Source organism: Coturnix japonica, chromosome 9 (genome assembly GCF_001577835.2).
Source record: "Coturnix japonica isolate 7356 chromosome 9, Coturnix japonica 2.1, whole genome shotgun sequence".
Lineage (NCBI taxonomy): Eukaryota > Metazoa > Chordata > Aves > Galliformes > Phasianidae > Coturnix > Coturnix japonica.
Window position 1 is genome coordinate 14,360,921 of NC_029524.1, and position 16,981 is coordinate 14,377,901.

The 16,981-nt window shown below is 42.5% G+C and overlaps 1 protein-coding gene and 1 long non-coding RNA gene across 2 annotated transcripts; one reads left to right on the plus strand and one right to left on the minus strand.

Moving 5' to 3' along the window:
- Positions 1 to 81: 81 nt before the first annotated feature.
- LAMP3 (lysosomal associated membrane protein 3) lies at positions 82 to 15,975 on the plus strand. Its single transcript, XM_015871554.2, has 6 exons — positions 82 to 1,368; positions 5,366 to 6,105; positions 6,814 to 6,936; positions 9,855 to 9,912; positions 10,073 to 10,240; positions 12,064 to 15,975. The coding sequence occupies exons 1-6, from the start codon at positions 1,323 to 1,325 to the stop codon at positions 12,201 to 12,203; spliced, it is 1,275 nt and encodes a 424-aa protein (XP_015727040.1). The 5' UTR covers positions 82 to 1,322; the 3' UTR covers positions 12,204 to 15,975.
- Positions 2,735 to 10,073, minus strand: LOC116653826. The gene is made up of 2 exons (XR_004308307.1): positions 9,545 to 10,073; positions 2,735 to 9,480 (listed from the first exon to the last, which is right to left on the minus strand). It is a non-coding gene; the product is annotated as an uncharacterized LOC116653826 (long non-coding RNA).
- Positions 15,976 to 16,981: the final 1,006 nt, after the last annotated feature.

Genomic DNA, 16,981 nt, shown 5'->3' on the forward strand with positions numbered 1-16,981 from the left:
GAATCATACAAAGAATTGTTGTTTTAAATTTTCTTTGCCTCTCTCTCTTATTCATGTTCCTGAATCATTGGGACTGTCAGGAGAGTGCAGAGTTTTACCAAGTCAGGTCAGGGTTGTGTGTGCTGATTCTCAGGGTCATGAGGCAAGGAAGGATGTAGAATAATCTTATTGCAAATATCCCCACCATCTCTTCATACCTGTGGCTACCAATGGCTTACTAAGGAGGGCTAATTGGCACAAATGCGTGTTGTGGATCATGTAGGAGAGCAGAGAGGTTGAAATGAGAATGTAGAAACACAATGGAAATACAGAGAGCAAAATTAATCGGAGCTAATTTCAGCCAGCGTCCAGCACGTCGGAGCAAACTTCACCTCATCTGTTTTCAAGTCACTGGCCTCACTATGTTGCTGCATTTTAATACCGGTATGAGAGAAAGAAGAATCAGGAGTGCAAGAATCCCTAGATTCTTTCCTCCAGTTCTATGGGTTTGTCATCTCTTTTCTACTTCCATTAAGCTTTTGGCTTTAGCAGGCCTCATGGAGAGGATGCAGGGCTGGAAATCCATCCACACAAACATGCAGGTGAAATATTATGCTGCAGATCACACACACTGGGACCTGTCTGTGCAACTGTTGTTCTGGCTTGGCAAGGTTCACAGAGGACACTTCATGGAACACAGGTACGTTGTTGCTGTTTGCTGGGGACTGTGTTTGGACACAACGCTAATGGTGAGCCACCTTGGCTGCACCAGCCAGCAAAGGCTGCCAGCAGCCCCAGGTAGAACCACAGCCCTTTTGAGACTTTGCTCAGTCCTGTCCCACTTTTAGCAGGATCTGAGGAGAAAACCAGGGATTATGCCTTTACCTTCTGTGCCTTCATTTATAAGGTGGAGTTTACCCCCAAAAAACTATTTTTTCAAAAGAACACAGAGCAAAAATACTGATTTACAGGTCTTAGCCCTCCAATAGGGTACAGCTTCAGTCTGCTCTGGGTTACTGGAACAGGAGAAAAGAGCATGAAGTTCTACAAAGCCTTACAGAGCCCCAGGTCTTGGCTGTAGAGTAAGAGCCTGCCCTCTGCTGCACTAACCCAGCACTCTTTTCTGTTTTCACTTTCCTTCTTAACCAGCAGCTATTTCTTTTCACATCAGTTTATAGATGAGCAGCACCGGATTCCCCCCTCCCTCCCCACCTCCTTTCCACCCATGTGACTGAGCACTCCCCGAATCGAGTGAAACTTTGCAGTCCCCAGGAAACCTTTAATTCTTTTCTGCTGCACCACAGCGAGAAGCAGCATCACTTGGCCTCACAGCTGTACTGACCATGGGAAGGAGAAAATCACACTTGGTCTTGCTAGCCTTTGCCTGTGGTGAGTCACATCTTCCATTATTTCTCTACAGAGAAGAGACAGACTATGCTGCTTTTCTTTCTTTGCACTTAAGAGCTAATAGACTGAAAACTGGAAACAGCCTTGTAGCTAGCACTAAAGGTGATTTTAATGGTGTCCCACCAGAAAGAATTAACTATAACTGCATTTGATTGTAGCTGATGTAGACTTAACCTAATGTTTTCTCTTACATTTTGCACTCTGTGGTGATGTGAACTCAGTGTGATCGAGTCAGCTCAAAATAGTATTAGAAGCAGGATTATTTGTTTGCTTTCCCTAATTAATGATGGTGTCCAGTAAAACTGACTGAACATCGTGAGTGTGATAAGCAAAAAAACAACAACCAACACATAAAGAAACATTGCTTGTTTGTTTGTCTGTACTGTGAGATGGAGGGTGTGAGGAAAGCAAGGGCAAGGCAGGGGGCTCTGGGACAGGCTGGGACTTAGCTAACAACAAACTACATCAAAGTCACCATTTGATCCTTAGTGCTCGTCTCTGAAAATCTGTGGAGTGAGCCTGGTCAAGGATGTGTCTTAGCTTGTAAAGTCACATGCACCTGCAGTTGAACAAAATCTACTTGGCACAAGTGGACAGAGAGTAATTTAATATATATCAGGAAATAATATAACAGGACAAACTTCTTTACAGAAAGGGTTGTTAAGCACTGCAATAGGCTCCCCAGGGAGGTGGCTGAGTCATCATCCCTGGATGTGTTCAAAACCCATTTGGATGTGGTTCTTGGGGACATGATTTAGTGGAGAGTTGTTAGAGTTAGGGTAGTATGGTTAGGTCATGGTTGGACTCAATGATCTTTAAGGTCTCTTCCAACCTGAGCAATTCTATGATTCCATGATTCTGTGATTATTCTGTGTAATGGCTAAAGACTTTTGCTTGCTGGTGGAGTGATGAGTGTCTTTGGTGTGCTTTGCTATCTGCGTGCATGATTCACACCGGCAACAACCCCTGCCCCTCTGTCAGCTCTGCAATGGCAGCGCAGTGAGCAGTGGAGCAGTGCAGAGACTTTTACCACACGGAGCTCCAGCTGCCTCTGCTTTACTTTCTGACACCTGCCTCATAGCCACAGTCTGCTGAAATGACCCCAAAACGCACTCAGACTTGGAGAAATAACTCAGTGGTCAGCAGGGATGTCTTTGGCCAGGATGAACATTCTTGCTCAGTTGCTATTCATTCATTTTTGATAGTTCCTTTAGTAATTTGTTGTGATCTTTCATTGCTAACACAAACTCTTTCTGTCCAGGTAGGGAGTTAAAAAGAATCAGAGTTTAGGGGAGGAGAGTCTGAGGGGTTGGAGGTTTAAGAAACTGCTCCTGTGTTTGAAGTAAACTACATTAGAGAGAACCAAAGCCTCTCAGAAAACCTTGGTGCTTTTCCAGTTCCTCAAGAGCTCAAATCAAAGCAGCCAGAACCGACAAGAGCCTTTTCTGTAGGAGCCGGGCCAGGTTTTTGTGTCTGTAACTAGCAGAAAATCTGTCACCCAAACACAAGCATTTCTTCTGGGCAGCATAAAGCAGAACAAACTGGGTGTGTGGTTAGGCGAGAAGGGTCAAAAATCCCCAGCAAGAGGTTGTTCCACCCACTGCGTTATGGGCTGGCAGGATGAGATAGTTTGCAGACAGATCAAGCCACTTCCACCTTAGTTCCTTTGAACAGATTAACTGTGTGCCTCTGCCAGTGTTGGTTGTCAGCAGAGCCCAGCACTGCTCCTCTATGAGAAGCTGTAGGATCCTATGAGGCCTCCCCTCAGCCCCCCCCTTCTCTGGGCTGAAAAAAACAAGTGACCTCATATAACTTTCCCTCTAGACCCTTCATCATCCTCGTAGTCCTCCTTTGGATGCTAGTTGATGGAGGGAAAACCTGAAACTTCCTCTGGCACAATGCAGTGTGGGCTCCAGACCCAGACTAGACATGGCAAATTTCTCAGAGAAAAAAGAAATGGAAGCTAACAGGGGGATGCAGAGCTGCAATGCATTGTTGCCTTGTGGCCACTTTTGATGGCCAAGACCATTGGGTTGGCAGAGAGCAATCTTTACTCATCCCCGGGGCGGCTTTCTAAGATCATTGGCCATTTTGAGGTGACCAAACCAACATGTTGGGAGCATGTGCATGGCCCAACAGAAGGCCCGAAATGCTGGGGAGAGCTAAGCTGGCGGATACTGGCAAGTCACCTGGAGAGCACGAGCCACAGGCCCACCCAGAAGTGTTTCTGATTATACCCCTCAGCAAACCCATTGGGCTGAATACTTTTTTGATGAAATGACCTTATGGGGAAAATGAAGTTCCATTTAAAAGCTATGGACAATATCCAAGTGTTAAGGAAATGATGTTTCTTTCCATGCCCATACATTTTTGTGTTACACTGTCAGTAATCAAAACCAATCCGTTAAGTAAAAACTGAGAAGTACTGACTATTTAAGGCTTACGTAAATGCAAGTATGAGTTGTTTCACAAACATACGTGGTTAAAAAAAGAGTGAAAACTGCAGCTTCCTCTTTTCTGTTTCTATTGTGTTACTCAGGTTAAATTACTGGTAGCTGGTACACAGCAACTGCTCTGGTTTTCCACTGGTCTGATTGAGATGAGCAATCAGAGAAGTTAGCTGCTTCTCAGCTTTAGCAGCAGGTGTGGTAAAGGCAAGAGATAGAGAGAAAATGAACTAAAATATGATATTAATTATAGCACTTTTAGTTCCTTCTGATAAAATGTAATATCAGTGGGACCTGTCCTGTCATTTTTGTGACTTTTCAGTTGCACAAACTTGTATTTCTCTGAACCTGCTGTCTCAGCTACATTTGGAGTCAAGTATATTCAGTTCAGTAGGGAGGTGAAACACCAGGCAAGTTTATGAAGCGTACCCCTCCATTTCTCCTCTATCATGGCCATTTATAAGGGAAAATTAGACTTTTGGATTCTGTCTGTCTCCAGTCTGGAGAATTCATCTCTGACCTCCAGCTAATTTAGGCAGCAAAGCGTTTAACTACATCTAAAGCCTCATGCACATCAAAGAACACATTTATGTCCATGACTTGTGGCTTTTAGCTTGATCTTGTCTTTATAGTGCCTTGTTGCATATCCACAATCAAAGATCCAAGTTGAACAGTTGTGAACTTTATCTCTTTTCACAATGTACATTATCCACCTTGTCTTCCCTTTGTTACTCACGTATAGGAGCCAGATCATTTCTGTTTTGCAAAGAATACATTTCTGTAAAGGTTATGAAATGTCTGTTTGATTTTCTTGCTGTGACTATTTTTAGATGCAGTTCAAACAACCCCTGAAAGCTGTACCCTCAAATTTGTTTCTCACTGCCGAAAAAACATTACTAAGAGGGCTCATCTTTCCCTGGGTATCTCCCATGAGGAAGAACTTGAAGGCTCAGGCTGCCATATCTACATCAGCACCACAAACAAATTCCCAGAATTTCTGTCTTCAGACTATTCTGAATCATCATAATACCACTATGTTTCCTCAATTCTTTCACATACAGAAAACGTTCCCTTTCCCTATGCTTTGTTTGTCAGTAGCCAACCATCTCTTTGCTTGTTATACCTGGATTTCATTTTAACAGTGACCCATAATGGAACAAGTTGTCCCTTAGACCTTGATAATTTACTCCCAGCAAATCTTTCTGTACTGTTGTCTGCAAGGGAATTCATGTACTGTGTAGGGATTGTGCAAGATCTGCTCACACCTCTACTCCATCCGCTGTCTTCTTCAGCAGTCAGAGCAGCATGTGGGATGTAAGGAGCCAATGTGCTGCCTCTGCAGTGGATTTATTCAGGGGTGTGAAGGCTGGGGAAGCAGTGTGAAATTATGTCTGCTTGTCCTCTGCTATCATGACATTAAGCCAAAGGAAAAATAAAGTCATGATAACAAAATGGGAGCAGTTATGTTGCAAGTATCAACAAGAATGTTAAATGCAGTGGTTTTAGACTACTGACTTTTCATTTCTTTGCAGCATTTTCTTCCTGCTGTGCTGAAGTGGGTGTCAAGTTATCTCCACAAACCACGTCCTTCCACCATACCATCACTTCTGCTCTGCCACTTTCTGTTTATCATTCCCCACCCCATCAAAGCACCACAGTTCAACATAACAGCACAGGCTCTGTAAGCCATGTAACTACTCTGCAGACAACTGACCAACACTGGGTAACAACAGCACCAGCTTCTCATACGGCAGCCCAGGCACGAGCAAATACCAGCAAAGCGAATGGCCAGGCATCTTCCACAGCAGCAACCACGTCTGGGGCAAACGGAGGTGGAGCTGGTCAGGCTACAACACAGGCAATGGAAACAGTTACATCAGCTGAGAAGAACACAACTGCGTCCCCAGGCAGCCAAATCACAACACATGTGGACACAGTTACAAACGGAACCACAGAGAATACAACATCAAATACACAAACAACAAGTGCCTCAAATACTACAGCCACTACCAACAGTACTGCAAATCCCACCACAAGCTCAACTAATCACACAACTTCTGGAAGCCCAACACCCACAGCCATAACCAACACAACCACCACTCATACTCATGGGACTCATACAACCATCCCATCTACTACAACGATGGTGAGACCCACTCTAGCACCACAGCCTTCTCCCATCCCCACTGGCACATACATCATTTCCAGCAGCAACAAGACCTGCATCAAAGCAGTGATGGGTTTGCAACTGATGGCTCTAAGCAAGCAGAAGGTGAGGTGAAAGCACTATGATACTAAGCTTCTACTTCTTCATTTGCTGTGCTATATTCTGTTCCTTTAAAAGAAATTTGCAGAAATTAAGTTGCGTGATAAAAACAACTGGCTTGTTGCTAGTCTGAAGCCTTTTTTTTTGGGCCACAGCATCTGAACTGCTGTACTTTGGTTCATATAATGATGTCAGAGGGACATACAGGTACTTTATCATTTCAGCAGTATGTCCATAGTAGCAATAATTGGGAGGGCAGATTGGGCTCCAGTGATATTTCTCTTTCCCATTTTGGGAGATTAGTTAAAATCTGAAGTGACATCAGTGAAAGGTTTAAAATAGCAAGTTTCAATGAGAGAAATAAATTGTCAGCTCACTGACTTGTTTGGATTCAGAGATGAGTTGTCTCGATGCTGACAAATGGAGGTTTTGGGACCATCAAGGCGGCCTGCACAGGGGTTCTGGGAAGATGCTTCCCTCTCTTGGCGTTGATCCATGGTGAATGATTCATTAAAAGATGTAAAAAAACCCTGAAATTGTGATTACAGCTTTCCCAATAACAATGTTGTAACCTCCATTAATATGGCCATGGGGCACTGGTCTGGTAGTCCAACCACATAATTAAAACCCTAAACATATAAATCTGCATGTTTCATATGAAGTTTTTTCCCTCCTCTTGATAAATAGCCCCACAATGTCCTCATTTCTCCACAGAAACAGATGGAGTACCTGACTGTCAACCCCAACGCCACCCAGATATCTGGAAGCTGTGGGATAGTGGAGTCTGTGCTGAACATCACTTTCACTGGAGGGTTTATAAGCTTTGTCTTTGTAAAGGTAATTGTTGTATTTAGTGGGAACGAGGGTTTAGGTCTGAGGAACGGGAACTCAGGCTGCCTCCAATCCACTTCCAGCCATAACAGTGGCATGCAGTGTGCTATGGAAAAGGGCATTTCATCCATCTCAGCATCAGTCGTCCTATCCTTCCCAAGGGGCTGGATTTATAGAACCATGATTAATTCAGTCCGGGAGAGACCTGAGGCCACCTGGCCCATTCCCAGCTCAGAGCAGGGCTGCTTTCAGTGTTTCATCCCATCTTGTCTATTGGAACTCTGAGTTTTGAAGGTTTCATACGTGTAATATAGGACAAGTATAGTGCCCTTAGATCCTTTGGCACTGCCAAACTAGCAGCACAAATATAGCTTAGACCTAAGCAAAATCTGCAACGCATATTTACAGTGATAAAATGTAACTGGGGGTAAGGCCAGGTCTGCTGTTTGCATTGGAGTGGGATGGGGAATTGGATGTGGGGTTGGAGGTACTGTGCAGAAGCAAGGTGTGTGTGCTGGAAGCTCTGAGTCATACTGTCAAGTTGTCCTTATGAAATGTTGTCGCTGAGACAGCCTGGATGCATGTGGAATTAGTAATTTGCTTCCCATAAATGCTGCCCAGGCTAAAGTTGGATTTGGTTGTTAAATCCAAAGGACACGCTATGAAGTTGTATGTACCCAGAAGCCACAGACTGTCCAGAGAGCCAGAATTTCTTCTGATTTCTGATTAGAAGATTCCAAACAACTGAACTTCAACAACAAAATTGTAGATAAGTGCCCTTAAAATGCATCAGTCCAGGGAAACTTACAAATATACACAGAAACCTGAGCAAGAGATAGGCCTGTGCTTTCCCAGTATGAAAACTAGTGTTCGTTTTGATGTGATTTGTATTGATACCACATTTCCAGCTCAAACCAAATCAGATGCAGACAGGTCTTCAGCATAACCTACCATGAGGATGGCTAATAGTATAACCGCAGTAGAAAACTGCCAGGGGTCAGTCATGCTACAAGAGGCAACAGCACACTTTATTACAGCTGAATACTTGGTCATTAATTGCTTGGGAAAGATTTCAATCAATAATTGTCTTGATTTTTGTTGATGACTGAAAGACATTTAAAAGCTGCAAAGGAAAATGCTGTTTTAGAACAAAGGATCAGTTCAGACCATGAGTGTTTGGTTTAAATGTATGCTTTCTGCAACAAGGGTAGCATTCTCTGTGTTGTGAAGATCCTTAGAAAAAATCCATTGATTCAAGTACCCGTAAAAGTACCAGCTCACAGCAGAGCTAAGGAGAGAGATGTGAACCTTTTGACCTCTCTTGTCCTGAAAAAGATGGTTATTGGCACAGCATTATGCAATCCACCCAAGATAAGTCTCAAGAGAGCAGCAGAGCACGGCGTAGCTTCCTTTGAAATGCACGTTATTAAGAAATCATTATCCTGCCATTTCTGATGTGTTTGGCCTCTCCAGCTGCTGCAGTGCTGACTTTGAACCAGGAGTGGCACTTCTGATTTGCAGGGTGAAGGCTGAGCCGGGCCAGGGGCTGTGGTTTGGCTGTAGGGAGGTGAGCAGCTCTGTACTCACTGCTGCCAGGTGCCTTTGGCAAAGAACTTGACAAAGGGAAGTTTCATAACCAACACACAATACGTGAAGTAGGTACAGGCATTTATCCTGAGCAAAGTCAATAACTGTCCAAACAGAAGATAGTGCTGCTGCCAAAATAAGTGTTATTTGACCTATTTATGTCTTTAAGTAGAATAAGGCTGAGAACCACTTTAAAACTTCTTTCACAATCTGTCCTACCGCCATTAAAACTGCAGGACCTTAAAGGTGAGTGCACAGAAGACATTCATGTTTGCTACTACTTGGCCAGCAGCTGCAGTCACCAATCCCTTATGTGCTCCGAGCTGGAATTAAAAGCAGTAACAGGGAAGCTACATAGAGACTCACAACATACTTCAGCATTGCTAGGAGTGAAAAGCCCCTGGGGCTTTCTGTCATGGTTTGGCTGCCTGGGCAGGAGAGTGTTCAGGTTGCACTGGGGTTTTGGAGCGGGAGCAGGCACAGTCCAGCTGGAAATTTTGTTTTGTGCTATAGTAGCAGGTGCTTTCCATGTCGGCAGTCTGTAGGCATATGGAATAAAGCCAGCCAGCACCAGCGGTGTAGAACGTAACAGTTATTTCTTCCCTGTGTAGACAATCAGGGGTGCTGTTTCCTCATCTGTAGTGACTTCTGTTGATAGACAAAGTAGAAAAAGAGCAGTACCTCTGTGAAAGGCTCCTGTCTCTGCTGGTTGCTGCCCTCTTCTGGTTCAAAGCAACGATGAACACAGAGGCGTGGCTGCTTTCTGCCATTTGCTCACATTATGACCATTGATGCATAAATTGCATTGCAGTGCTGGGAGTGCTGGATACTTTAAAGTGTATCAGCATAGGTTCTGCAAGCAGTCAGCCTGCAGGTCAGCAGGGATCAATTCACGGCAGGATTGCCAATGCAAGCATTGCTGGGACTGTCAACGAGAGCAAAACTAGTGGATAAAAAATAAAACTGTCTTATCACATGCCTTATGCAATATATACCATCTGCTTAACCCCCTCCTACCACAAGTTACCACAAGTCACACAAATGTCGAGCTTGAGCAATGTGTGCACAAGCACATCTGCATGGCTGGCTTCACCACACTGAGCAAAACTGGTGACGTATCCGAGATCACAGCGCTATGCTGCCTACTCGCCTGCTAAGGATTGGAAAAGAAAATGCAATACATCCAGGCAAGCTGGTTTGTAGATCTTCAAGGTGATGCTTTGGAAAGTCTTTCTTTGGGAACTTTTTTTTTTTGCAAGCATTTTGCTGTGGTGAACTTTATTTTTTCCTCCAGAGATATGGATGTAGTAGGAATAAAGATACATCATCTTTTGCAGAAAGATCCGACATACTATGTCAGTACAATTGAGGCGGAATTACAGTTGCCTTCTGAAGGTCAGTGCTTTTCTGTTCAATGTTCACTGTGTTTAATTCCTATCTGTGCTTTTGTAACTGTGTCACTGCTCCTGAACCTCTGTTTTATCTCAGGAAGATTCTGGTTGCATTATTACTTTGGATGCCCATTTATTACTGTCTCTGTCTTTATGACCTCCAGGTTTACTTTACTACGGAGCCTTCCGCCAGCAGCTTTTTACAGCAAAGCTGGAGAATTCCTTTAAGTGTGCCAGCAAGCAAACCTTTCGCTTGGAGAAAGACTACCACCTATTCATTGTTAATATGCAGCTGCAGGCCTTTGATATTGATGGCAACCAGTTTGGAAGAGGTAAGTAAGTATGGTGGAAATGTTTTCCACTCTTCTGAGACCTAATTGTCAGAAATCCTGCAGACTGAGGTATCTCCTTCAGCTACATTTTAACCACAGAAATTTCTTCCCAGATACCATATCCTGCTGCTGTAGTCTCACTCTTTTCCCACTCGTTTTCAACACTGTGCTACTACCCACAGCAAAGCGTTTTTCCCTCCTGAATTTAACAACTTCCATCTCCCACTTTCATTTAAAAAGTTCAGCTGGACAGCCACCATTTTATTTCTCTCCACTCACTGCCAATTAGTAAAGGATAATTGTCAGTGCAGGGTGATACTTGCAGAGCAGCTGTATCTAGAAATGATCGAATGTGCTCCTGAGGAGGAGCACAACTGGCACACTCACTAGCTTCAGAATTAAATATGATGGTTATTTGTCTGGGTTCATGAAAACTCCTACACAGAAGGGAGATGGTCTCGGCAGTACCTTGTGTTCTCCTTCAAATAGCATGTGTTTCTGGGACTTCCACTCAGGGTATTTCCATACAGGAACCCATGCGGGCAGATGACTTTTATCAGCCATCCAGCCCTTGACATGCACTAATAAAACGTTCCCTTCTGCCATCTGACTTTCTGAATGCTCACAAAATGTTGCTTCTGCATTCTTTTTACTTTAGATCTCTCTTTTGACTTAGTTTGGCTCTATCTGACTTGTTCTTCTTTTGTTTCTTTCATTTCTTTTTCTAGAAGGAATATAATAGGAAACTACATTTGGAATTGTTTTAAGACATGGAAGTTTTTTTTTAATAAACTTTCTTTAGGTTCTTAAAAGCCGCACTGAGAATCCAGACTGTGCTCTTGCGCTTCTGAAGACATTTTAACAGAACAAAGCTGAGCTGGAACAACTCATAGGACCCCATCTGGTCCCACATCCCCATTTGAATGTGTACAATGAATTAGTTCAGATATGGCTTTTGGCAGCCTCATCTCTAGCAGAGACAGCTTAGAAATACTCTCTCCTTTCAAGGAGGGGCTAACTTCTGCTAGCCAATGCTGTGTACAAAATTAAACTAGTTTTGCTCTTAATCAAACGGCTGAGAAAGCAAATACCATCCCTGAAATAATTCCCCAGTGGCCGTGAAATAGTTATGAAGCTGTTCCCTACATCTGATGCATATAAAGATTTTGAAAGACTGAATTGCCAGTAAAGGAACAGTGCCATAAAGTAGGCACATCACCAGCCTCCTCCCTGTTGGTTTCTTGGGACTGATGTTTTCACTTCTGTTTATCCAGATTTGCATGAAAAGGGAAGAAAAAGAAAGCAATAATGATTGGTTTCGAGATCCTTATAATTTTGTGTGGGTTACAGCAGTGTTGCATCAACAGCTTGGCCTGTTTGACTCTGAAAAGCTGTAAAAATGTCTTCTGGCCTTCATTTCCTTTTTACTGGGCAGAAACAATTAGATACCACATAGCAATAGCTTTTATCCATCCAAGATGTGTCTTGCTCATTATTTTCAGACTTGCACATTGTAGCATCGTGCTCCACATCTGCAATGAGCAAGAAAGCCTCCTACTGTGCATGTACCCATATTGGCGGTACAACAATTACTGTGGGTATGAATAAGTGACTCTCTGGAGAAGCACGTCGCTATTTACAGGCCAAGTGTTGTTTTCTTGGGTCAAGATTTATCAGAGATAAAAATGTTAAGCATAGCTCAGAATAACAACAAAGGTCTTGAGAACATCTGGCTTGGATTTGCTGACTTTCTAGAATATGGATGCACAGTCTAGGAATAGTGTTCTACTTTAACGCATTATCTGATCTCTTTTTATTTTCAGAAGAAGAATGTTTCCTTGATAAAAGCACACAAGCAGTTCCTGTCGCTGTGGGCCTGAGTATCCTGGGACTGTTGGTCATTGTGTTTGTCACGTTTCTGATTTCCAGAAAAAAGCCCTATAGAGGATACGAACGTATCTGAGGTGCTCTTGTACGTCCAAAGGAGAGAAAGCACAGGAGTTTTTTGCTTTTAGCTGGCAGCCTTGCTGCTCTGGAGGCAGATTTTTAAGTGAAATGACACCATGTGTTTAAAACTAATGCATGTTTCTGGAAGCAATTTCTTTAAGGTGGGAAGGAAATGATTTATATCATCTATTTTAGGCTATTCTTAGCAACTGATTTAGACGGGGTCCAGAGGATCAAAGTTAGAAGCCCAAATTCTTTATATTACCAAAAAAAGAGGCAATTCAGACCACCTATGTGACTCTTAAGGGAGGCAGCTTCATTATCCCCCATAAAATCCAACAGATTCTTCTAAAAAACATTAAGAAAGATCACTTTCTTTAAGATGGCATTCATATTTATTAGGAGAGTTGAGTCCAATAATATGACCTTCAGGTGAGTAGAGCAGAGGTTCACAGCAAGAGACAGCCCTACTAAATCAGAGCAAGCCCTACAGGAGCATTGGTTTTTTTGCCAAAGGTTTGGGGCAAGTATAAGAATGACTTCAATTGATAAGCAAGTTCCCTTCGGTCCTTTTAAACACCAGGCTTACATTTAGTAACTTCTTATTGTTTCCTACACAGTCATTTGGAGGGACACAGTGGCAATACGCTGCTCTCACACTGGAGGCAGCATTTTTATTAATTTTCTAGCTTCTAGTGACTCTGTGTGCAGATAGGATGACGCAGTGGGGTCACACAGGGTCTTGCCTGAGCAATGTATGCAAACATTTCCACTTGTCATTGCCTGTCGCAGCCTCTCTGCAGTGATGTCTGAACTTCTTGCCAATAATTCTTGGACTGCGGCTTCACAAGACGTGGGATATGAGAACAATCTGACGTCATTAAGCTTATCCTGCACTATTACTCTGTTAGCTGCACCATTCAGCAGCTGATGACAGGCAGCTGAGATGTCTGTGCAGAATTGGGAGGGCATTCAGAATCAGTAACTCCACCCATCTACACAAGGCCAAGACATCCTATTTACCAATTGGTGCTCAAGATGCAGCATCCCTTTGCCATGTGTTTGCAGCACAAGGAGGAGAAAGCTGACGTGAGGCACTTAAAGCACTGTGATAAGTGGGTAAGGGATGCTACTGTGATAGATAGGAACTGAGGTGAAATTGCTTGATGAATTCATGGAGCCTATTATTTCATAGTCTTATAAGAGCTTATGCTCCTTGCTTCCTTTACAGACATGGTCCTGTTACAGTGTTCACCCCTGAACTTGGTAACTATCACCTCACTGAGGTGACAGTATTGTGATCTCTCTCTTAATGTGGGAAGATATTACAGTAACTGAAAATGCTGGACATTAAGTAGCCAGCACTGTGGCAGACCTGCACAAGGTCCTGAAGTAAATGGAAATCCACTGAAGCTGTCTGCTGAAGGTGTCTGTGGGAAATGAAAGCCTGCACAGGCCTTGGGTAAACTCTGCCCAAAAGTGAATGCTGTTCACCACACTTGCAGCTGAGCAGATGGATTTTCATATGGAAATAGTTTAGAGTTGCTTTAAAGAACAGTATTTGCAATACTTTGTAGTCTGCTTCCTGCTAAGCAAATGTGAAGGCCTGTAAGTGGTAATTGCTTTTGAGAGTAATTAAGTTCAGCTAATTTTCTTCATTGAAACAAGGAAAATCTCGTCACAGAAGGTTTACAAAGATAAACATATGCACAAATGTGTGAGTACCCACACCACAAACAGATCTGCTCACTGCAGGAAACTACATGAAATTGATAAGAATTATACTTAAAAGCATTTATCAAAGGGAAAACAATATTGCATAAGAGCTCTTTTTCCCTTGGGGTTTAGGGCAGCAGCTTAATGTTACCAATAACTATTTTGCCTGGATAGGACATAGCAATAGCAGCAATTAAGCAAAAGAAAGACTGAAGTTATCAGCAGAAATTCCTTGCTGTTAGCTTTATTTGGAAATAACCATAACATAAATGCTGGAAGATAATTTGATTTCCACTAAGTAATGGCCCAAATCCTGAGCAATTACGAATGGCAGTGGATTTTCACTGAGTAAAACTGAGATCAGTACCTCGTGAGTCTAATTTGCCTGCAGTATTTTCTAAACCAGTTCTGATATTTTACCAGTGTTTAACCATCGAGAGAGTTCTGTTAAATCCTTCCATTCTATGCATTTCTAGAAGATTCTGGTCGGTGCCAAGCAGGAAACACGACACCATTCCACAGTGCCATAACATTTGGCTGTGGAAGTCATTCATTTTCCAGAAATGTTCCAGTTTAGTTTGAATGAACTCATAACCAAGAAAGATAAGGACAATTTTGAAGCACTTTTGCACTTGGAGAAGCCAGACAGAACTTAGAACCAGCTGTGAGAAAGGGAGGGAGCTGAATATAATTATAAGGTAAAGCAGAATGCAGTTACAATCACTTGAATGCTCCATTATTTCAATGTTTGCTTTATAAAAGGCTCCAGCAGTGATAATATTACTTAGCAAACTTTATTAAGCTCATTTTCCCCCTCCCACCTTTTCCTGTTGTTAGTGGTTATGCAGCCCACTGCCCTTGTTCAGGCCCTAACACTCAGGGTGTTCTTGCTGTTCATGGTTCATCTCACATGAAAATCTGATGGTTAATGAGAGACCTCACATAGAAACAAGTCCATGTCTGTGAGAACTGCAGCCATGGAAAGGCTGGGGAGTTGTGAGCCTGCTGCTGCTGTTTCTTTTCATAGAAACCATTGGTACAAAGCACAATGTTTGCCACTGCCCGTCTGGTTGGGAAGTGGAGCTGTGGGTTATTGCTGAGTTATTTGTTGTTTGGTTTTGTTTGGAAAGCAGGCTTTTTTTTTTTACTACTATATTAAAGCGGTCTTTTTTCTTTTTGAACTGTGTAATGTTTAAGTTGTCCAGTAGGAAACAGTAAATATGTGGAAGTGCTTCCAAGTCCAAGTGCTACTGTCCCAGGCTGTTATATAATAACAGCTGTTACCTAAAAAGCTCAGCTCCACACTGATGTGACCCTAAGCCAGTCCAAGTGGTGGTCAACAGACACCTTTCCCATTCAGAACTAAGTCCTATTTTGCATGGATTTTTGGGTTGTTTGATCCATGTGGTTTGTTACTTTAATTAAATATAGGAATATAGGATTTTCTTGTTATGTTCTATGCTGGAATAGCTCTTTTTATTACTGTTCACTCTTTTAACATTTGCTATAAAAATGAGGCTAGAAAACCATTCTTAATGATGATTGATAATTTTGTGTTTAATCTTGTCACACCCTCCAGCAGCTTTACCAACAATGCAAAGTTAATGCTTTTCTCTCACCCCATTTTATCACTAGAGTGAATCAAACTAATCATACCAAGCAGTATTTAGATAAATGCTTAACTGATTAATTCTTATGCTATTTACTGCTGTTATTTGTTTTTTGGAAGCTGCATACAGTCTTCTGTGGGCTTGCACTGAGTGGGTATCCCATGAATACACAACGTCATACTTAGTTAAATAGCCCAGGAGTTTATGAAGTAAGATTTCATTTCTTTCAGTCCTTTGCTGTTCTCTGACAGTCAAAAAAAGAGTCCAAATTAAAAAACAGCTGTTAATTCTGGTTGAACAGAAGCAGGGAGATGTAGAATAACTTCTTAAAGATATGGAGTTGGTTTGGTTGATCACTTTTAACTTGCTCTAATAGGTGGTTGCTAAAAATTACTTTGTTATATGCCCTTTATTTTTCTATTATTGGTGTTTCTATAATAAAGATGGTGTTTAGTCATTACAGTGTGCATTGCTGTGCAAGTGTTTTCTCCAGTGCTGTTTCACCTGAACAGTTTAAAACACAAACATAATCTGTAACAATCAGTTGGGGTTATATGGGCTTGGGACAGAAGTTACTATCACAGTTATCCTTATGTCCTCGCTGTAACTGACAGTGATGGTTTTCTCCAGCCTGGCCATTTTGTGTGACATTTCCATCTTTGTTTCATCAGCATTTGGGGGGGGGAGGAAGATTAAAAAAGAGGATTGAAAATAGTTTGAGGTTTTCTGTTCATCTTCCCACAACTTCCTCGGGCTGCTTCTTTATGTCTACTTCTGTTTCCTATTTGTCCAATAAACACAGACATAACTCACAGCAGATGTAATGGATGTTTGTTACTTTGTACTCAAACCGCTTTCACAGATGATAATCTTAGGAATTATGATGAGATTCTTTGGAGGAGAATGCATCCTTTCAGTGTGCGGTTATGGAAAATACAGGAAATAAGAGCTTGGAAAACTCCAGAATTCAGCAGTTTCTATGTCACTTGAAAGAATTCCTGCAGGAACTTGACTTTGCTGTGATTTTGCTGTTTCTCACAACAATAGCCATCATCATGAGAGAGTTGGGGAAATGGGATCCTGCCTTCCCTGTGGGGATAAGGCTCAGGAGGGGCTGTTTGGGTCTCATGTGTCGTATTTGTGGCTAAAGAAGCTGAGATAGGAGAACTGCGGGAAGCAGATGTAAAGACAGGAGGAGAAAAACCGATCTGCAACTAGCAGCTGATTGAGGAACCTGCTAGAGAAGTACCAGTGAGGGCACCAGAAAGAGAGTAACTTCTTTCAATGATAAGATACCATCTGATGGGTGTCCCAGATTATTAATTTTTCTTGACAAGGGATTATGGTATGTAGAGCAATAATGTGTACAGCCCAGTGATGGCTCTTGACAGACACACTGACAGACACCTTCACCAGGGGCAGATCTGCAATACAAATGAGCTCGCTGCTTCTGTTAGTTTCACCGTTC